Here is a 23,131-nt window from a genome sequence, read left to right on the forward strand (position 1 = left end):
TCCCAGTGGCTCAGGAGGCTGAGACAGGAGGATCACGAGTTCAAAGCCAGCCTCAGCAATTTAGTGTGGCACTAAGCAACTCAGTGAGACCCTGTCTCTAAATAAAATACAAAAAAGGGCTGGGGATGTGGTTCAGTGATTCAATCCCTGGTACCATCCTGGCTCAGAAAAAAAAATGAATAAATAAATAAATAACTGATGTTCTTTAGAGCTGGGTGCTGTGGTACAGACCTATAATCCCAGCTCACCAGGAGGCTGAGGCAGGAGGATCACAGGTTGGAAGCCAGCCTGGGAAACTCTGCTGTCTTGAGGTGAAAGAGGCTGGGATGTACTCAGTGTAGAGCACCTGGGTTCAGTTGCTGAACCACAGAACCCAAAGCAAAGAAAACCCTAGTGTTCTGTGAGTTGTCCTCTGGGCAGGTGCTTCTTTCCACTGGGCTTCCTCCTGCCGGGGCTCCCCCATTGCTGCCGTGTGCGGGGAGGAAGCCCGTGGCTGTCCCCACTGGACAGTGCCATTTTCCTGCTGCTCTGGTGAACGTGTGGTCTTGACTCCTGTATCTCCCTTTAGGGTGTTGTGTGTGTGCAGGTGGCAGGGCCTGTTGCCTAGTAGGTGTTGTCACAGAGCAGTGGGCCAGGGGTTCTGTCCTCTTCGGTGCTCAGTGGGAGCTCTGCCCCAGGTGCCACCAGCAGCAGCACGGCCTTGCTGCAGGCAGTCATGTCTGCTCAGGGAAAAGCCTCTGGTCTTAGTTGTGTAGAAAGCTGTGGCTTGTGCTGCATAGGGGTGAGAGGCCGAGGGTCATCTCAGTCCTGCTGGCCTCACATTGCAGGCTGCAGAGCCCAGGGGAGAGGATTTCCACCTGCCCACCCAGAGCCTTGGTTCTTCACAGGCCCACCAGGCTCCCGCTGTGCCTGTGCTGAAAATGCCCATCCTTAGTCCGACAGAGAAAGAAGGCAGCATCCAGGTTCAGTGGGGAGATCGCCTGGTCCTTCCTACCTGGTCCTGTGTGGTATTACAGCTGCAGGGCCATCTCTAGACAGCGGCTACTGTGGCCTCCGGGGAGGGCTTTCCGAGTCCTCTCACAGGCACACTGGGAGGTTTCTGAAGCAGCAGTCCTGTTCTATTGCAGGTGTTTTCAGCTGAACTTCAATTTTGGTGTTTCTTTGCTTGAACAGATGATGCTGGAGGATCTTGAAATCTCTAAAACCAGTTAAGATCTACAACTTGAAAGCCAGCCTTCTGTAACCACAGTGCCATGCCCAAGTGATGAGGAACGTACAGAGGATTCCACGTGGATCTCAAGCCTCAAGTCACATGCCCAAGAGCCACATGGCTGAGTGACAGCTCCACTGTATGTGCTTAGCTGCTTGGGAGTGACATGGACACACTTCAGGTACACTTTGTAAGGACTGATGGACAGCTACCTCAGGGACCAAATCAGTGGGAGGGATGTCCCTGGTATTCCCAATTCCTATTTGACATGCTCTCTTGTGTCAAGACGACATTTTTCCTAATAAAGGGGGAGAGTAAAGATTGTCCAAGCAACAGTAGTTGCCAAAGAGAAAATAAGAACTGGACACTTAGTTTTATCATTTTATGTGGAACATCTCTACCATAGAAAACATTGTTATGTTGTAAAGGATGAGTTGATGCTCAGGCACAGGACCCAGGGCGTTTTTAAAGACAACTCGATTAGTAGGGCTTCTTTGGAATTACATCTTCTTGGTAACTTCTTTTCCAAAGAGATGGCAGGTCTGACTCTTGCTAGGAAGGGTGAAGTCTCAAGAGCCAGAGGGTCTGTTCCAAAGTGCTGGTCAGTGTCGTGGAGGCTGTCCATTGCGTGTCTGGTAGTTGAGAAAGCACAGCGGGGCACTTTTAGATCGTCAGTTCTGAGCTTTCCCAGTCTTACTTCTCTGGGGCTAACCTTTTGTTGTTTCCTAAAACCACCTTCCATGGATCACATTAAGGGGATTTGCAGGGAGGTGGGCAGAGCCTTGTGAAAGGCCTGCACTTGAAACATCCTCGGGGCTCATCCGCGTGGCAGCAGTGGTGGCCCCTGGCAGTGCTCATGGCGCCTGTGGCCCAGGCTTGCGTGATGCAGTGAAAGCTGAAGACCAAGGCTTCTCTTGAAAACAAGCCCTGCCTGGTCTCAGCTGAGGCTGCCCGTCTGTGATGTGACATTTCTTGCCAAGCCCTGTGATCTCCTGTTGACACAGGGAAGGTTAAGCACAAGAATGTCAGGTTGGGATGTACAGGGACTGGAGAAGCCAGAGACAGGACAGAGACTTTCCCCCTTTTGAAGCATGGACAACCAACCTTTTATGTCACTCTGCTCATAAATAAAAACTTAACATCAACTCTGTGTGCTGAACTTTTCTTTAGTTGTGACAAGTCTTGGTATAATGCATTTAATGAGAATTTTTAGCTTGAGTTACTAAGTTGTGAAATTCAGTAAATTATTTCATTTGATGTATTTATAAGTTTTTTAAAAAATATTTTTTAGTTATACATGGATGTAGTATCTTTGTTTATTTACTTTTACGTGGTGCTGAGGATTGAACCCCAGGCCTTACACTCTACCGCTGAGCCACACCCCAGCTGCCTATAAAGTTTTTTTTTTTTTTTTAATTTTTATTTTTTAATTGTACACAGTACCTTTATTTGTTTATGTGGTGCTAAGGATCGAATCCAGGGCCTTGCACGTGCTAGCCGAGCGCTCTACCACTGAGCCACAACCCCAGCCCTATAAGGTTTTTTTAAAACATGCATTTTTCAGTTGTAAGTGGACACAATACCTTTATTATCATTTTTTTATATCTTTATTTTTATGTGGTGCTAAGGATCGAACCCAGTGCCTCATGCATGCTAGGTGAGTGCTCTACTACTGAGCCACAACCCCAGCCCTGTAAGTATAAAGCTTTTAAAGATATATTTACCACTTGCAATCAGGAATGGATACTTGATTTTCAAAGTTGGAAAGACATGAGGTGCTGTGGAGTAGGATACAAGAGGAAAAGTAAACCTGAGCCCAGAGTGCCAACTGTTGAGAGGATTCAATGCTCTTGTTGTAATGTATGAATATAGTCTTCTTATAATGGCTCCTTTTTTTTTTTTAAAGTACCTAGGATTGAACCCAGGGGTGCTTAATAACTGAACCACATCTCCAACTCTTTTTATTTTGAAACAAGGTCTTGCCAAGTTGCTGAGGCTGGCTTTAAAACTGTGATCCTCTTGCCTTAGTCTCCCAAGCCACAGGGATTACAGGCATGTGCCATGGGGCCTGCGAGTTTTATTTGTTTTTTAATGTGTGTACCAGCTGTTGTTTTTATTATTATTTTTTTTTAAGGTTTCCCTCAACCCCACACTTTTATAGCCCTGTCGTTTTCATTTTGTGCTTTTGTGTTGTGTGGTGGGTTTTGTTGCAACAGAATTGACTGCTCTTAGGGTCACTGACAGAGGGCTTGTGAGTTAGTGTGTTAGGAAGGAGAAAAGGGGTAATGCTGAGTCCCTGCAGCACTGAAAGGGACAATTCAGTGTTAAAGTCAGTGTCTTTCAAGACAGAGAAAGCAGCAGGTGACCTGATGGTAAAGCAAATACTAAGAGGAGAACACAATGGTTTTGCACCTACAGGTGAGCTCTTGGCGACTCAGTCCACGTGGTGGGCGCAGAGTGTCCTGTGTGTGTGGAACAATGCCTGGTACTCAGGAGCAACCCTACTACTCCAGGAGGCTGCTTCCAGTGGCATTTGGCCCAAAGCCAACTTCAGAGGCCACTGCAGAATGTGCCTGTCCTACTCTGATGTGGAAATAAAGTAGTATATAAGTTTGGCTGGACATAGTTCCTTGGGAGGCTAAGGCAGGAGGACCCCAAGTTTGAGGCCAGCCTGGCAACTTTGACCCAGTCTCAAAAAATTAAAAAGGCTTGGGGTGTAGCTTAATGGTAAAACACCCCTGGGGTTCCCAGTATTGCCAAAAAAAAGGGTGACATCCTTCCGAAATGTAACCATCACTTGTTCCTTGAGAAGGCCTGTGTTCTCCAGTACTTCCTTAACAAATTAATTTTTGAAAAATATAGATTAATGGAAGTAGATGTAACTTGGTTTGCCATTTGTATTAGTCAGCTTTTGTAATTATGACAAAGTAGCTGAGAAAAACAACTTGGAGGAGGTCAGCTGCTGCTACTGCTCTGGACCCATTGTCCAAAGTTGTTACCTCAGAAGCAGAGTGAGGAAGGGGAAGGGTCTGGGGGACAAGATAGTCCTCAAGTGCCCTCCAAGCAGGTAATAAGTCTCCTGCTTCTTACAGTTTCCACCACCTCCTGATGGAGGTTGGAGCCCTCATGGCCTGGTCATTTCCTAGAAGGCCTGCCTCTGAACATCTCTGTTGTGCAAACCAAGTCTTAACATGGGAGCAATGGGGTACATTCCAGATCCAAACCATACTGATGAGAGCCATAGCCGAGTAGGAATGACAGCATGGCATTTTTGGTTGAGAGGTGACGCCAGCAAGCCATTGAAATGATAATGGTTATGTTAAGATGTGTATTCAATTGGATATTAGACCCCTGCTGTCCGCCTTGGAGCTCTCCAGGGGATTCCCGGAGAGTTCCCATTGGTTGGGGAAGTGCCGGAGGAGGGATTTCCGGTTGGTGTGGTGTGTCCTGAGAGAAGGCCGAGTGCGTGGCGTTCTGGGGAGTTTTGGAAATAAAGTTTGTTCCTGCTTGAGTGGCTTGTGATTTTGTGCCCAGCCAGACTGCGGCACCATACCACCATCACTTTTTTTGTTTCTAAAACCACACACTACAGACATTTAAAATTATTTTTTATTGGTATTTTCAATATTGACATATAGTCCCTCTGAAATAATTTTCCACAAAAGCCAGGTTCAAAACTTACTAACCTCCCTTTGACTAATATATTTAAAATCCAAACATTTCAGGGCCGTGGATGTAACTTAGTGGTAGAGCAGGGCCTCGCATATGCTTGAGGCCTTGGGTTCCATCCCTAGGACTGCAGAAGAGAAGAGGGGAGAACCACCACAGATTTCTCTTAAAAGATTACTTTAAAGGTGCAAGGCAAGCTGAGAGTGAAGACGGTGGTTGAGTTCAAAATTTCACATGACAAACTTTTTTCAAAAATTGAAATTAAAACTATGATACAAAGCCATACTTTTTTTTTTTTTTTTTTTTTTTAAACATCCAATGTTGTCACAGAAAACTTGCCCTCATGGAATAGGGCCAGAACACTCCTTAAATGAAGTTGTGAAGTTAAGCTCTACCGCCTCTTTGGCTACAACAATTAAGAATTTTCTTCAGTGGCACACTGGGGCTGGTCCTGCTTTCTCTGAAGTTTGTTCCCCGGAACTAAAGAAACTAACCTGACCTCCTTAGGCCAGGTTCCAGATTCCACAGCTAGAGCTGGCATGGGGTTGCTAGAGGGCACTCTAGCTTCTCACTGGCTGGGACTCACGGTGTCTCCGGCTACCTTCCCGGCCTTCAGTGTCAGGATACTGAGAGAGATCGAGGGTCAACACTCGGCTGAACATGCACTCTTCATGCTGCAACGGAAAGAAGCCAGGTTAAGAGTCAGTTCCTCTGATTAGGGAAGAAATGTATTCAAGTAAGGCCATCAGTGAGTTTGGACATGCATTAAAAAGGAACCTCCTTATGCCTAAAAGTGTATGAATACCTGTTTTTATATCAGGTATTTATTTTTTTATTATCTGGTAGGAGAATTTCTGTTTCTCTTATAGCATGTTTCCAGGTGGTACCCTAATCTGTGGGCACAGGAAGGTAAATTTTCATTTGAACTTAAAGGAAAATTCAAATTCAGGAAGCCAACTGTCCAAACCCCCGATTTCTTGAACTAGTTGTCCTACCCCATTAGCTCAGGCAGGTGTGTGAATGGCTGAAGAAAGGTGTTTCAAAATCTCAGCTAGTTTACCACTTGGAATTCCCAGTGGACTTTCCCCCCCACTGAAACAGTGATAAAATACATTTGTTTTTGCTCAAAATATTCAGATATTATAGAAATATGAAATACAAGTACTAACAGTGTTCTAAGTTAATGTGCACTATTATTTTACAAAACTGTCATACGGCTGTGCAGTTTTTAATTTGCTCCTGTCTCTTAAAATGTATCTTAAATCTCTACTGTCATAGGGAAATTCTTGAACAGTTACTCTTAAATTGTATTTAACTGAACAGTCATTTAGGCCTGTGTCTGCAGAAATCCAACAGTCTCTAGACTCCACGTGGGAGTGAAGGGAAGAGCTCTGGCAGTCAGGAGCTCGGGAGCTTGTGGTGGCCACTCCTCTCCCCTTGGTGTTCTCTTTACCTCTGGATAGATGCCGATCAGAGCATCAGCTCTGGAATACAACTCTTCTTTTAGGGAAATGATTATCATCTGAAATTGTTCTTGAGTCTGTTCTTTGATGTAACTTGATACCTGTGAGGAAATGAGCACACATTTCACCAGCCAGGAAAGGCCTTGTTTGGGCTCTAGGGACAGTAGTTCTGCATGTTTCTGATTTGCCCATTTTAGGTGATAAGGCACTTACTTGCCTTTCTGGTAGTTAGGTAAATCCACTACAGCTGCAGAAATGTAAGCAGCTCTCATTTATGTGTGGTGCTGGGGACTGAATCCAGGTCCTCCTGTGTGCTAGGCAAGCACTCTATTACTGAACTACACCCTAATCCCTAAAAGAATACTTTAAAAGTAAACTTGTAACTTGAGATACTATTGTGGCAACAGGCAATCAGTCTTTATGATCAGATATAACAAAAACTCAGATATTTATGGGGGTGAAGAAGGGCTGGTATTTATACTTCCAGCTTCCTATTTTGCCAGCTCAAAGCCTGAATATGAGAAAAAAAAAACAACAATTGTGTATGTATTCATTATGCATGGTGAACTCTGGCCCCTTCAGGAAGCTCAATTCCAAGGAAATGAGAAGAGCAAAGTAGACTGGATAAAAATGAGTCTTGGAGAACACACTGCTAGGTGCTTGGAGAATGATGAAGGAGAACGCAGACTTAAACATTCTAACAAGATACTATTTGCCAGCTCCCTAGATCTCCATGGGCTGGAGTAGAGCTTTGTGTGTCTTGGTCCTGACTATATCCAGGATATCAGATACAAGATCCAGGAGCAGCAGCAGCAGTTTCAGAGGAAAGGTCAGCAGCTAACGTGAGTGCTGAGACAGGAGGCTCATATAGTTAGAAGGGCTTCAAGCCTTAGAGGCCACGGCACTGGCCTCTAAGATTCAGGACTGAAAGAGTCTTGGAACAATGATAAGAAAAGAGGAGATAGAAGCTACGATTATGATTTGTTTATAAAATGTCCCCCAAAACTTGATCCTAGCCTATGGTGTTACTGGGGAGGAATGAAACCTTTAAGAGGTGGGGTCTGGTTGGAGGGATGTAGGTCACTGAAGGAGATATTGGGACCTTGGCCCTGCCCCTCTTTCTGCATCCTTGCTGCTGTGTGCTCCCATCATAATTTACTACCTCACTGCAGGTCCAAAATCTACAGGCAACATTGGACTAAAACCTCAAACTGTGAGCCCAAATTAACCTTGCCTCCTTTCAAAGTTGACTATCTCAGGTTATTTTATTATAATACAAAACTGACTAATAGATAAAAAGATGTACAGTGTACATACTGCTTTTACCTATCAGAACTGGTGGTCTGCCTAGCACAGTGGTGCACACCTGTAGTTTCAGCGCAGCTAACTGGGAGACTGAGGCAGGAGCATTGTGAGTTCAAGGCGAGCCTAGCAACTTAGCAAGGTCCTAAGCAACTTAGTGAGAACCTGTCTCAAAAAAGTAAAATAAAAGGCTGGGGATATAGCTCAGTGGGAAGGTGCCCCTGTGTGCAATCCCCAGTATTAAAAAGAAGAAGAAATGTTTGGACCTTATTCATTAGATGGAGTGGAGGCTACTTCATGGTTGTTCACACTATATAACTGCTCATAATTCAGCAGTGGAGTGCCAGGAACATAAATCTCTAAGGAATCATGGAAGTTAAAGGGCTTTAATATACAGGCCAGGTGCTAATAGGAAACTTAAGCTAGACATATATCCTAGAGTAGCCACCAATACAAACTTCTAGGATTTTGCTAAAAGGTAAGGCTATTTTAAAGGCAACCAAGAAAAGATGTAGTCCACAAAGATTCCCCTGACAGAATATGGGATTTAAAGTGCCAAAATTAACCTCTCGAGGGGAGGTTTCTCCCAGAGTCAGATCGTGAAGTCCAGTCAGATGACCAGGCGGGCTGGTGTTCGAGAGAACTTGAGATTTCCTCTGTTCCTATGTTTCTTCCTCTGGTTACCATGAAGTCTGTGACATATTTTTGGGTATGGAATTGATGAGACATTCTTGTGTATCTTATGCTATGTTAAAAAGCAGGACCTCCAAAAGACATGGATTACATTAACAACTTGGTGGAATAGGAAAGACTAACTTTGTGACATTAGGAGCTACCTCAGGCCACAGCTGCTCTGTGTCCCCCAACCTGCCCAGGCATGTCATGTGAGACTCAAAGTAAATCAGGAGGTGAGCGCCAGGGGCACAGAACCCTTGGGCAATACCTCAAGGCTGAAAACATCTCTCAGGGGTGGGCATATTAACCAGGCTCCAGAGATTGGGTTGTAAACCAGAGTGCCAATTTATAAATAAGTATCGGGAAATATGTCTGTCAGCGTAAACAAAGCAGCCTCCTTGTAAGCAGCCTGTGGAAGAGGAGGGGCCTGGAATCCACCAAGGAGTCCGGGCGCCGTGGGTGCTTGCCCTGTCCTTTGCTCGCATTCCATGGCCCTTTCATGTCCAGAATTCCATGCAGTTGCAGCTGAGAGCTGTGGGCTGTGAAGGGGTCTCTATAGATCTGTCCACTGGTCAAGTACTGACTAAAGTTAACCCTAGAATTAAACTGCTTCCTTAGTTCTCTCTGCCTCAAATAATGGAAACAGAATTGTGTACAAGTACAGGGATAGGATGAATTTTGATAAAGTTGGGGAGGTAGAATTTGGGCTTTAATAAACAACTTGTTTGGTCTATGAAACTTTATAAACCTCTCTGCCACAGGCCTGCTACTGAGACCCACGAATCTCCAATACCTAGATCTGGGGAGAAGCCATTGTGCCAGTGGTGATGCTGATGATATGTAGCAACCCTCAACCCTCTCGGCTCCCTGTGTTGGCTTCCCAGATCTTACAAAAACCACTATGAAACATCCTATTTGCAGATATTTAACTTCGACTTTAAAGTATTAACTCTACATCTCAACAAATGCAGAGATAGCCTCCAACAAAATCCAGCGCCCATTATGATAAAAACACTGAAGAAAATAGGGACAGAAGGAACCTACCCCAACATCATAAAGGCTACATTTTAAAACCAAAGCCACTGGGCGCAGTGGCCCACACTTGTAGTCCTAGCTGCTCAGGAGGCTGAGGCAGGAGGATGGGAGTTCAAAGCCAGCCTCAGCAAGGGCGAGGTGCTAAGCAGCTCAGTGAGATCCTGTCTCTAATACAAAACAGGGCTGGGGATGTGGCTCAGTGGTCAAGAGCCCCTGAGGTCAGTCCCCAGTACCCAAACAAACCCAAAGCCAATTTATTAAACGGGGAAAACTGAAAACCTTTCTTTTAACATTTGGAACAAGAAAAGGATGTTGTCCACTCTCATCACTATAGTATTAGAAATTCTAGCCACAATTAGGCAAAAAAAGAAAAATATGAAAAGAAGACAAATTATCACTGTACATCATATCACTGCAAATGATATGCCTATACTTAAAAAATCCAAAAAGCCCCACCAGAGGACTGCCAGAGCTAGTCAACAAATCCAGCAAGCAGCAGATTACAAAATCAACAGCTTTCCTAAGAATCAACAATCCCATTCATAACAGCCTCAAACAACCACACAAACTTCCCTTCCCTAAAGCTCCCCCACCACCCAGGATTACCTTTCTTCCCTGACGGAGGAGAGTCTTCTGCCCTTGAGGACACGCCCACCACAGGAATGAAAGACACTTCTTTCATTCAGACTAAGGGATGGATGGCAGCAGAAAATCTAAGAATTGGCTATTTCCCAAATTAACAAGTGAATTTATATTCTGGACAGAGAACACCTGGAATGTAGCCTATGAATAACCTCTTGAAAAACCTCCTGTTTCCCCTGCTGGTCCAAATCACAGCCCCTGGGGCACAGGAGTCCCTTGTGTTTCTCCTTTGCTACTAGAACAATAAAAATTCTCTTACCTTTTTCTCAAAAAAAATACAACAAAACAAAAAACCCCTTAGGAATCCAATTAACCAAGGAGGTGAAATGAATGAAAACCCAGAACACTGTAGAAATCCACTGAAGACCTCCCATTTCATGGACAGACAGAATTAGTATTGTTAAAATGGCCATATTACCCAAAGCAATATATAGATTCAAAGCAATTACTATCAAAATACCAATGATATTCTTCACAGAACTAGAAAACAGTCCTAAAATTCATTTGGAAGAAGAAAAGACCCAGAAAAGCCAAATTCTAAGCCAAAAATGTGATTCTGGAAGCATCACAATATCCAACTTCAAATTGTACTACAGAGCTATAGTAACAAAAACCGCATGGCCCTGGCATCAAAGAGACCAACAGAAGAACAAACCCACAGTAACAAACACACAGTAACGTGATCCTTGACAAAGGTACCGGAAACACACACCGGGGAAAAGACAGCCTTTTACACAGTGGTGCTGAGAAAACTGGTTATAGACTCGATCCTTATCTCTCGCCCTGGCCAAAAGTCAACTCAAAAAGGATCAAAGACCTAGGAATTAGATGAGAAAAAACTATGCAACCATGACTTTCTCAACAGGCCCTTAACACTCAAATTAAAAAGCCGCACAGCAAAGGAAATAAATTGGGATGTGAAGAGAGAACCTACAGAATTGAGAAAATCTTTGCTAGCTACTCTTCTGACAGATGATTAACATCCAGAATATATAAAAAACTTTCTTCACCAAAGAAAACCAAAACCCAATTAATAAATGGTCAAATGAACCAGACACTCTAAAGAAATACAAATGGCCAATAAATATATGAAAAAATGCTTGACATCTTTAACAAAACGGAAAATGCAAATCAAAACTACACTGAGGATGGGCGTGGTGATGCCCTCCTGTAATCCCAATGACTCTGTAGGCTGAGGCAGGAGGACTGCAATTTAGCAAGACCCAGTCTCAAAATTAAAAAAAAAAAAAAAAAAAAAAAAAAAAAAAAAAAGAGCTGGGGATGTGGCTCTAAGTGTCCTTGGCTTCAATCCCCTGTAACAGTACAAACAAAAACAGATTCATCTCACTCCAGCCAGAATAGCAGTCATCAAAAATACAAACAAATGGGGGAAAGGATGTGAGGAAAGGGGCATCTGTACACTGTGGGTGGGACTGTGAATAAGGACAGCCACTCTGGAAATTAGTATTGAGGTTCCACAAAAGATGAGGAAGAGAACCACCCTAGAACCCTGCTATACAACTCCTTGTATTTATCCTGAAGAATTAAAGTCAGAGAACTACAGCAATCCACGCACACCCAGGTTTACAGCAGCACAATTCACAATGACCCAGGTCTTCATCAATGGATGAATGCATAAAGAAAATGTGGCATGTATACACAATGGAGTTTTATTCATAAAGGAAAATGAAATTATGTAGTTTTCAGGAAAATAGATGGACCTTGAGAACATTAAGTGAAATAAGGAAACTCACAAAATCAAGGGTCATATGTTTTCTCTTTTATACAGAAACTAAAGATGAGGAAGGAAAAGAAAGGTACGTGTGTGGAGGGATGACATGGAAATCGAAGGAAGATCAGTCAAGGGAGGAGGAGAGGAAAAGAGGAAACACTGGAAATTGTACTGGCCAAATTCTATTGTTATATTGTGTGCAAATATGATTGAGTACATAACAATGAACCCATTGTGCACGATTATAGTACACCAATAAAAAACATGGAAGGAAGGAAAGATTTTACTTCAACTAGCAATTATTACCAGCCCCAAACCCTTTTCGTTCTTGGCAACTGCCTTCTGATTGTAACACAAACTTGGAGTTACAGAAATTCTATTGAGAATTAAAAGCAGAAGAAACGTACTTTGCCGATGTTGGTGTTGTCCAGGGCTGCATCTACTTCATCTAAGACAAAGAATGGAGCAGGCCGAAAACTAGAAGAAAAAACAAATTAGAAGTAATTTTTTATTTGTTTTTCAAAAGAGTCGGAGGAAAGAATTAACAATATTCAGAATAAATACAACACACTCTTTTGGAAACTTTGTCTAAGTAACCAGTGGCCTTTGTGTGGCTAACAGGGTTCAAATATCAGTATGTATCCTACGTGACATGTGCAAGGGCTGGTCACCGCCCCCTTCGGACACCATGACTTGTGGACGACACTTCATGCTTTTCTTCCACCCACTGCTCTTGAGTCTCTGATGTCAACTCTTAACTCCTGAACACCCAGTGCCCAGAGCTCTCCAGCATCTAACCAGTTCCCCTGGTGGTTTCATCTGCTCCCCAAGTCTTAATACCATACACATACTGAGGCTCCCACACACCAGTAATTCTGCCCTCTCTCCTGGACACTCATGCCATTGTTCACTCAACAATTCCATGTAGAAACCTAATAAACACTCACTCCAAGGTCATCCAAAAGCAAATGTCCCCCACCTACCCCCATTGCCTCCCTCCTTTGGTTTTCTTCACCTCAGTTACGAGCAGCTCTTACTAGTCCTCTTACCAGCTGTTTAGGCCAAACTCCTGGAGTCATCCCCGGACTCCTTCATATGCCACACCATTAGCAATATCTGTTACCACCCTGGCCCAGCAAATAGCGTCATAACCCTATCCTGACACTGCTGCATAAAGATTACTGCACATGTTCCAGGTGCACTCTGGCCTCAGGTCCTTTGCACTTGCTGTCCTCATATCCAGAGAAACCATCCCTGGCTATCCAGATGGCTTGTTCCCTTAATTACTTCAAATCTCTGCTCAAATGTTTCCTTCTAGTAAGTCTTCCCTGATGACTTTTTGTTTTTGTGGTACTATGGATTAAACCCAGGAGTGCTCTACCACTGAGCTACATCTCCCCAGTCCTTAATAAATTTTATTTTGAGACAGGGTCTTGTTAATTGCTCAGGCTGGGCTTGAACTCTCATCCTTCTGCCCTAGTCTCCCAAGTAGCTGGGAAGACAGGTGTGTGTCACTGCACCTGGTCCTTAACACGTGATGACTCTTCATATCGTAAACCTTCCCAGCCACCTATTATCTGTTACCTGATCTGATTATTTCCTTGTAGTACTTTCATTCTCTAATATTCTCTATATTACTAATGGAATTTACTTATTATTTATCTTGCCCAACTAAAACAAGCTTTTTTTTTTTTTTTTTTGGTACTGGGGATTGAACTCAGGGGCACTCAACCACTGAGCCATATCCCCAGCCCTATTTTGTATTTTATTTGGAGACAGGGTCTCACTGAGTTGCTTAGTGCCTCGCAGTTGCTGAGGCTGGCTTGGAACTTGCAATTCTCCTGTCTCAAGCCTCTGGGGTTATAGGCATGGGCCACGGTGCCCAGCTAAAACAAGTATTTTTGAAGTAGGCATTTTGTTTTTTCAGTGATCTCCAGTGCCTGCAACAGTACAGATAGTAGAGGTTTGTTGAGTAAAGGTTGGGGCGCCACCTAGTGACTGTCTTATGCTGCTGTAAGCCTCCTGTTCTGAGCCAGTCTCCTTTCCCAGAGCTCCTCTGCCATGGTTGGTCTCTTCCTGTGGGGCCCTGTTCTTCTCCTTGAGACCAACAAGAAACTCTTGTCAATCTCTTGTGTTCTAATGTTCCTGGTAATGGGACTAAGAGGCAGCAGCCCCTCCACTTTGGATCCCCACCAACTGCTTGGAATGCCAAAAGCTGTGAATGCCTTTATTTTAGCTAACTCTCTGTTTCTTGATTTATATTACAAAGAAACTGTGCCACCATCATCAGTGGAAATAAGGCTAAATACTTTTCTAACGAAATACCTCGCTTTCAATATTATTTACTAAATATATCTCTGAATATGAAGTAGGACAATAATATACAATTTTAGTTTTTGAATTTGCTGCTCATGGTTTTAAGCAATACTGATATCACATCTGGTTATTCTAAATTTTTCTTTTTCTTCCCTATAGTTGGAAAATTACTAGCTACTGTTAATAAAATCTGTCAAAGATTGAACTCTTAAAGAGTTGCAGTCTAAATTACTGTAGGCCTAAAATATACCCTGAATTGTCTAGCTGAAGAAAAGAGTTTAGTATGCATTTACTAAATATTAATAAAGAAAAATAAGTATAGATCTTCCATAGAAAGCTCCACTTGGTTTTTGTCCTGGTACAAAACAAAATAGCTGATGCTGCTTTTTTTTTTTTGGAGGGGTACTGGGAATTGAACTCAGGGGCACTCGACTACTGAGCCACATCCCCAGCCCTATTTTGTATTTTATTTAGAGACAGGATCTCACTGAGTTGCTTAGTTCCTTGCCACTACTGAGGCTGGCTTTCAATTCACAGTCCTCCTGTCTCAGCCTCCCAAGCTGCTGGGATTACCAGAGTGCACCACTGTACCCAGCAAACCAAGTAGCTTGTTGTGACCTTACCTGTGTACAGCAAACAGGAGAGCCAAAGCTGCCACACACTTTTCTCCCCCGGACAAATTGTCCATTGGCATAAATCGTTTGCCTGGGGCCACACAATTATAACTAATTCCCTCCAAATAGGGTTCTTCAGGGTTCTCTGGGCTAAGAAATGCCTGAAACACATGTTATTTAGCATTATCAGAAAAGTAATCAGCAATTTTCAAATTGGGGTGGTAACATAGTTTACATGCAATATATTCTATTGGTTAGGTTTTCCTCCATTTAATCACAGATTATAGGGTTGTTTGGGTTGGGGCGGGGAGAAAAAACACTAACACAGAAGATCAGGCATTCCCACCAGGCTGTGTCACACCACAGCGGCACAAGCCAGTCTTACAAAGGCAGTCTTCTTTAGTTCACTCAATGACCAACGGACCATTTATCAAATATTTACTCAACACTTACTATGGGCCAAGCACTGCAAAAATAGATATGAACCCTGTTCTCAAAAGAGTTAATGAGCTTAGTTTAGTCTTATTTTACTGAAAATAAATTATTTTAATTTATCATATTATTTTCAGTTGAAATTCTGAAAGGATCATCTGAGTCACAGAAGAACATGAGCCAAAAGCAAAGCAGGTATGTAGCATTGACCCACACCTTAACTCCACATCCAATTCCCAAGCATTTTCTGTGGGCACTGATAATGGAATGGCATGGTGATCACTGAGACTCTCATTAAAAAGGAAACACCTGGATTGGGATCCTGCCTTTGGTTCTTCCTCTCTTCTGTGATACTCTGACCAATTCCACTGATAATGTTCCCTAGGATACTCTATACTGACTCCACCTTTACTACAGAGACCCAAGGTGCTAAAGTCAAATCACTACCAGACAACAGATTGTACACCAAATGATCTAGGTCACTCATTTCAGGTAGAGAAACAAGCCTGGAGTGGTTATGACTTGTCCAGGCTGCCGGCTCAGAGTGGGTGGGATGAAGAATGCAGCTCATGAGATCAGTCTTCACAAACTACCCCAGGCAAGTGAGGCACTCAAATAATGTTCAGTGGTTATTTACATCCCACCAGAAAAAAAACACCACCAATAACACAAAGATTCCACTAGTTATTTCAGGTTTGAAAATACATACTTGGGCACTGTTGTTTCTGCAGAGCTTCTTGTAGATTTGATCAATTGAGATTGAGACGTGCTCAAAACACTGGCTGAAAAGATCGTATCTCCTTTTTTTCACCTGTTCAAACTCTTGCCTACACATTCTGGCTTCCTTTCTGCTGGCCTCAAAAGCTAAGAGAGAATTAATGTTCTTTATTTTGGAGACCACCGGGAACTTCACTTATTTAAAGTGTAGGATATTTTAAAAATTGAATTTTGAATTTGGCTTTCTTAAGTAAATCTATCTTCAAAATAACCTCAAATGTTATTAATTCCAAGAGCAATGCTCTTATAATTGATAAGCCCCTCCCTTTTGGGGCAAGGCTATTTTCTTTTAAATAAAATGTTTATAAATTTTATTGGAATATTCAAGGAAACATTCTTTATTAGAGGTGGGGTTGTAGCTTAGTGGAAGAGTATTCACCTCGCACATGCAAGACTCTAGATTCGATCCCTAGCACCATATAAAAATAAATAAAATAAAGGTATTGTGTCCAAAAATATATATGTATATATTAAAAAAATAAAACTATTTATTATAAAATATTAACCTACAAATCTTGATTAAACTCATATGTGAGTAGTCTTTAATTAAAACAATATTATATACAACAAAAATTTTATCCAATTACAAAAAAACTGAAATTGTACAACATAAATTGACTCTAGCAGGGCTAATTTTCAAATAATATTAACAAGTTCCTAAAGAATATTTAATATACCTATTTTTCTGGCACAAAAAACTAAATGTTTGTTCTATAATAATCAATAAACCTATTTCTAAATTAAAGCAGAACATTTTTCATGGAGGAAGCAAGTAGTGATTCAGGATTAAAAAACACATTAATGTAAAACAGCAGAGGAAAATATATAAGAAAAGAAAAGTTATATTCCAAGGGTGACTGTTGTTCTAGAAATCAAAATACCCATGAATATGATCCTGTTAACAACTAAACCCTAGTTCAGCTGGGCACAGTGGCGCATGCCTGTAATCCCAGTGGCTCAGTTGGCTGAGACAGGATAATCAGAAGTTCGAGGCCAGCCTCAGCAACTTAGCAAAGCCTTAAGCAACTTGATGAGACCCTGTCTAAAAATAAAAAGTAAAAAAAGGCTGGGGGATGTGGCTCAGTGGCTAGGTGCCCCTGGGTTCACTCCCCAGCACCAAATAATAATAATAATAAAAACCCAAGTTCACCATCTGTGGATTCCTGAAACTTGTCTCTGACAGTCTTCAGGTTCTCTAGGGCTCTCAGGTTTGGGGCTGCTGTCTTCAACAGAACATCCTCCTGGGAGGCCATCTGCTGCAGGAGGAGTGCAAGGTGGGCCTCTATCTCTTTATCTGACTGCAGAGCCTGTTATTGCAAAAAACACCACTGACTGGCACGCCTTTTACATCCAGACTGCTAAGTAAGACAGAAGCACAGATCAGCCCCTCTGACCCCAACAGCTCCCTCTGCACACTCCCCACCCCAGCTGCTCAGCCTGGAGCTGCAGCACGATCTCCAGCTTTCCAGGTCGGCTGTGCCTTGCATGCTCTACAATACACATGCTGCTCTTGGAAGATGTTGTATCTCTCTTTTTTTTAACTTGGCTAAGAGGCAATTCATTTATCACCTTAATTTCTGTGTTCAATAAACAGTATATATCATCTACTACATGTTAGACACTGAAGATTCAATGAAGGACACTCTCAGTCTTTGTCTTTAAAAGTTCACAGAGAAGCAAGCAATATATCTGTCATTTATAACAGGTTGAAAAACCTCTTATCAGGATAGCATAATGCAGAGAGAAGGGCAATATTCAACCTGACTAATGAATAGAATTAATTGGGGTGAGGATGGAAGGGAAACAGTGGCCATGCCCTTCCAGGAAAATGCTGTTGCTTTCCAGAAGGGAATGATACACATCATAAAGGAGAATTATCTGAAAACTGAGTAAACTTAAAACATTCTTATACAACACACTAGAATAAACTTCAGATGTATTAAACAGGCAAATGAAAACAACACCATAAGTACAAATAAGATATTCATATTTACTGAGAAATGAGGTGGCAAAAAAGCAATGAAGAAAGCACTAAATAGAAAACTACAGGAAAGACAAAAAACTCTTCTGCCAAAAGATGCCACAACTACAGAGTCTAACAAAATGATATTGATGACGTGTGAAATGAAAAGATGTGGCGGGTATTGCTCCTTGGCTCCATCTCTGCTTTTTGTTACTACTGCAGCCTGTCTTGGGCCAGGTGTGCTGAGGAGTGGGCCTGCTTTGCTCAGGCGACAGCTAAGCCCCTCTCCTCCACCCACTGGGGGTGGTGCCTGGGTCAGAAATGAACATGTAACCCCACTCAGGTGGCTGCGATGAGGGGACAACTGCTGGGGCTCTGTATTAAAACCTTTCAGTCTTAGAGCAGCTCCACCCCAAAAGGGCCGTAGTAGGATGCAGACGGGGCAAATTCAGCATGCTGGAGCAGATGCCACTTTCATTTACTCAGGACTTTGCAAAGCTTTTGTTTATTCATTGTGGCCTACAAGAAGGAAATAGGATTCAAACAGTAGCTGGGCACAGAAACTGTGCTTCTTTGGCTAGACATTTCATGGTAGAGCGTTCTGCAGTGAGCAATGCTGATACAGATGTAAAAGTAACCTACTTACTTATTAGCCCACTTTATGATGTGAAAGAGACCCACACAGAAGTGTTCTTAGTTAATATAGAAAAAAAATGTTTTTCCTTTGTATATTTCTTTAAAAACATTAAGAAATCTACTTTTATTTTTTAAAAAGAACTTACATTCTGTTATCTAAAAATGATTCTGCAGTACTTAAATATTCAATATTGCTGTTATTCGGGAGAATCAGGAGAAATCAGTTACCTTGAGATCCTCCCTTAAAGGGCTATAGTCCACTTCAATTGTGGCTTCCTTTTCATAGATGTCAGTTGTCGTCTGGGTACTTTCTGCTTCAGTTCCCAGCTGAAAAACACACAAAACTCTTGTTATCTGAGATGAGGACCTCTACTGATTCATCTGTCCCGAGTCCTCCAATTGTTTGTCACCTTATGCAAATTAAAAGTTTAACACCCTTATGACAGCTGGAAGGCTGCAATGATCTGGCTGCCCTAACTCTGGTGAACCAGGGTCCTTTGCTCCCTCTGCTGAAATCCACAGCCTCCTTGACCACAATGCAAGTGCCACCCTCAGGGCTGGCATGCTTGCTCTGCTGGACCACCTCCCCCAGATGTCTGTGACACTTCCTCTCACTCTACTCAGTGGCGACCTTTCCCAGGCCACCCCTGGTTTCTCCACTCAAGGCTGTGAGCCCCTCCACAGTGCTCTGTATTCCCTTTTCTGCTTCATTTTTTTTCTTTAGCACCTATCAACACCTAACACATCAATGTCTTACTTGTTTACAATTTCTCTGTTGGATTGTCCCTACCACACTGTAATCTGAAGGAGAAGATTTTTGGCTATTGTATTCACTGCTGTATTCTCAATGTTCTACACGATGACTGACACATACATTTCATTTTCAGTATGTATTATATTTTGGAAGGAACAGGAAATAAGGAACAGATGAGCACTTATTTATCAGTTGCCTAGCCTTTTGTGTAAGCTGATCAACATCAAGACTCACAAATTAAGAAGAGGAAAAAAACCCACTTGATATTCACTCCTTTCTTAGCTACACATCTTAAATGAAATTTTTATAATTAAGCATAATTTTATGTAATACATGTTAAAATATCTCACAAAGAAGTTGAACTTCAGTACAAAATGTTTGAAGCTCTAACTCCCATGATGTCTATGTGTGATTCAACATCCCTGTTTGCATTAGACTTCTGTGTAAGTCATCTGGTGCCATGCCACTCAAAGTGGTCCATGGGCCAGCAACAGGGGCCTCATCTGGGGCTGTGTGGAATGTACTCTTATGTCACGTGATACCCAGATGCTTCCTCTGCACATTATGATTTGGGAATCTAGGAAAATCTCTCCCCACAATACGGAAATCTTCTGAGAACCTGGCAGTACAAGCAACACCTCCAATGGAAGGGTTCCACCTCACAGACACTGTCAAACAATGATTTCTACCCAGTAGCCCCTGTTTGATCCTCTGGAAAGAGGATTCAGTTCACACCTAATATCTTTCTATTCTGGGTTTTACAGAACACCCTAGATAACCACATCATTGCAGGGCTACAACTAGATGGCTTAACAAATTCCAACCATGAACTCACCACCAGAGGCCACTGTTTTTCTATAGAAAGTGTTCCCAAGCTGTAGACATGACTCTGTGGCTTTCTACACCCCACCTAATACTCCCCCTTAGGACCAGAAAGAATAAGTGCGACTCACATGAGACTTTCACCTATTTGAAGATAATGGTCACATTCCCCAAGCCTTCCCTCCCCAAACAACATGGTCAGGGTTTTCTTCACTAGTCTGGATGTATTACTCTTAAAATGCCTGTTTTAAAAAGTAAATATAGTATTCTAGTGTGGCCCGACTAGCACAGAGTAGAACAGAAGTAACACTTTTTTTTTTTTTTTTAAATAGACTATTTCAGGATTTGGTGTGAAGCTCAGTGGTAAAGAGTTTGCCTAGCATGCACAAAGCCCTACATTCAATCCCCAGCACTACCACCAAAACAAACAAACAAACAAAAATCCCCAAAACTTTTATAGAGTAGTTTTAGGTTTAAAGCATCAACACATCGTAATCACCTAAAGTCCATAGTTCTCCATTAGGGTTTACTATTGGAGTTTGTATAAGAGCATAAAGGCACGTATCCAACATTATACATTATAGTATTAGGCAGAATAGTTCCACTGTCCTAAAAGTCATCTACGTTTCACCTATCCATCCCTCACTGCCTTCTAACTCCTGGCAAACAGATTTTACTATCTAGATTGTTTTTGCCTTTTCTGGAATATCATGAAGTTGGAATCACAGATTATCTTCTTTTACTTATCAATATGCATTTAAGTTTCTTCCCTGTTCTTTCGTGGCTTCATAGTTTTTTTTTTGCTTTGAGATGGGGTCTTGCCCAGGATGGTCTTGAATTCCTGGGCTCAAATGATCCTCCTGTTTCAGCCTTCTAAGTAGCTGGGACTACAGATGTGTGCCTCCACACCCAGCAGTAGCTCATTTATCCCTAGTGCTAGATAAGATTGGAGGATCTGAATGAATATGTTTATCTGTTCACCTACTTAAGGATATTATGGTTGCTTCCAAATTTTCACAATTATGAAGAAAGCTTCTAAAAACATCCATATGCAAGTTTTGTGTGGATGTAAGTTTTCGACTCTTTTGGGTAAATTTCAGGTAGTATAATTGCTGATCATATGGTAAAAATGTATTTAGTCTTATAAGAAACTGCCAAATTGTATCCAAAGTGGCTGTGGATGTATTCTCACCAACACTGAAAGACAGTTCCTGTTCTTGATCCTTGCCAGCCTTTGGTGCTGTCAGTGTTCTAGATTTTGGTGTAGAGTATAGCTGTTTAGTGTTTTTTTTTTTTTTTTTTTTTTTTTTTTTTTTTTTTTACTGGGGATTGGACCCAGGGGTGCTTAGCCACTGAGCCACATCCCCAATTCTTTATATATATATATATATATATATATATATATATATATACACACACATGTATACATATTTATTTATTATTTAGAAACAAGATCTTGCTGAGTTGCTTAAATCCTTGCCAAGTTATGGAGGCTGGCTTTGAACTCATGACCTTCCTTCCTCAGCCTCCTGAGCATGTGGGATATTACAGGCATGTGTCATGGTACCCAGCTGTGATATCTTTTTAAATTTGTATTCTTCTAAAGACCTATTAAATGGAACATCTTTTAATATGCTTGTTTGTCATCTATTTCCTTTGGTAGGTAGTCTGTTAAGGTCTTTGGCCTATATTATTTTAATCAAGTTGTTTACTTTTTTTTTTTTTTGGTGTGTTTGTGAGATACTAGGCAAGCACTGAGCTATATCCCCAACCAATTTTTGAAATTTTGAGAAAGGGTCTTGCTAAGTTGCTCACATCGACCTTAAATTTGCAGCTCTCCTGCCTCAGCTCCCAAGTGTGCTTCCCCATGCCTGGCTGTCTCCTAAAGTTTGAAGGGTTCTTTGAATATTTTGGATAAGTCTTATCAAGTATGTCTTTTGCAAATATTTTCTCCCAGTCTTAGCCTGTCTCAATTCTCTTGACAATGTCTCTAGAAGAGAAGATTTTAAAAATTTTTGGTGAAGTCCAGTTTACAATTATTTCATGTGTTGTGCCTGTGCTGTTGTATATCTTTCACTAAACACTTGCTTGTGTTCTGAGCTTCCTGGTTCAGTTTGGTGTCTCACATTCATTTGAGGGAAATCATTACTATTTCAAACACTGCTTCTGTTCCTTTCCCTTTTCTTTTTCGGTGTTCCTATTACATGTTACACCTTTTGTAGCTTTCCCATAGTTCCTGGAAAACCTGTTTTAAGTCCCCTCTTTGCTTTCTAGTTTTGGAGGTTTCTATATAGAGATATCCTTATGTCAGATCCTTTCCTCATCTTGTTCAATCTTCTAAAAAGCCCATCAAAAGCACTTTTAATATCTCTTCATGTTTTTGATCTGTAGCATTTCTTTTTGGTTCTTTCCATCTCTGCTTCAGTTGCTCATCTGTTCTTGCATGTTGTTTATCCAGTATAGCCCATAGCTTATTAATCACAGCTATTTTAAGTTCCTGGTCTGATAATTTTAACATCCCTATATCTGAGTTTAGGTCTAATGCTGCTTCTGTGTCTTCAAATTATTTTCTGCCTTTTGGTATGCCTTGTCATATTTTTCTTGATAGCTGAACATGATGTACTGAGTGAAGGGAACTGCTGTAAATTGGCCTTCAGTAATCTGGTGGTGAGGTGTGGGGGAAGGGAAGCATCTACAGTTCTATGATTAGGTCTTAGTACCCCTCACCCCACCCAGATATTGGGAATGAACCTAGGGGTACTTTACCACTTAGCTATAATCCCACCTCTTTTTATTTTGAGACAGGGTCTCACTAAGTGGCAGGGCTGGCATTGAACTTATGATCCTCCCGTCTCAGTTTCCAGAATCACTGGGATCACAGGTGTGCACCATTTTGCCCAGCTAGATCTCAAATCTTTGAGCAAGCCTCTGTCCCTATGATTTCATAAGTGTTTCTCAGTAATTTTCCCCCCCTTTCAGTGTACAGAATAGCCAAAGCTTGCTGGAGATGGCCATTCCCCTACCTCAGGTCAATCAGGCTCTCTAATAAGACCCCAGCAGATAGGCTCCCAGGGCAGCAGCCCCTATTA

General features: G+C 42.0%; 2 protein-coding genes across 5 annotated transcripts in view; one reads left to right on the forward strand and one right to left on the reverse strand.

The window, feature by feature from the left end:
• Window positions 1–21,941, forward strand: part of FAM118A (family with sequence similarity 118 member A) — a 42,565-nt gene extending 20,624 nt beyond the window's left edge. For 2 of the 4 annotated variants that reach the window (XM_081310013.1, XM_081310014.1), the window contains exon 9: window positions 1,174–2,369. In XM_081310013.1, coding sequence (XP_081166139.1) covers window positions 1,174–1,193 — 20 coding nt within the window. In that variant the 3' untranslated portion in view covers window positions 1,194–2,369. Of the gene's footprint in view, window positions 1–1,173; window positions 2,371–15,227; window positions 15,286–21,876 lie in introns of those variants that run through there. The other 2 variants (XR_014024076.1, XM_081310012.1) reach the window with 2 other exon arrangements.
• The window catches only part of SMC1B (structural maintenance of chromosomes 1B), a gene marked incomplete at its 3' end in the record, with an annotated part of 70,696 nt that continues 53,004 nt past the window's right edge, over window positions 5,440–23,131 (reverse strand). Inside the window, exons 19-25 of the mRNA XM_081310869.1 lie at window positions 18,695–18,793; window positions 17,018–17,174; window positions 15,800–15,954; window positions 14,668–14,819; window positions 12,136–12,205; window positions 6,333–6,443; window positions 5,440–5,553 (exon numbers count right to left, since the gene is read on the reverse strand). Coding sequence (XP_081166995.1) covers window positions 5,440–5,553; window positions 6,333–6,443; window positions 12,136–12,205; window positions 14,668–14,819; window positions 15,800–15,954; window positions 17,018–17,174; window positions 18,695–18,793 — 858 coding nt within the window. The remainder of the gene's footprint in view (window positions 5,554–6,332; window positions 6,444–12,135; window positions 12,206–14,667; window positions 14,820–15,799; window positions 15,955–17,017; window positions 17,175–18,694; window positions 18,794–23,131) is intronic.

The sequence above is a fragment of the Spermophilus citellus genome, assembly GCF_964194105.1.
Source record: "Spermophilus citellus genome assembly, chromosome: 10".
NCBI lineage: Eukaryota > Metazoa > Chordata > Mammalia > Rodentia > Sciuridae > Spermophilus > Spermophilus citellus.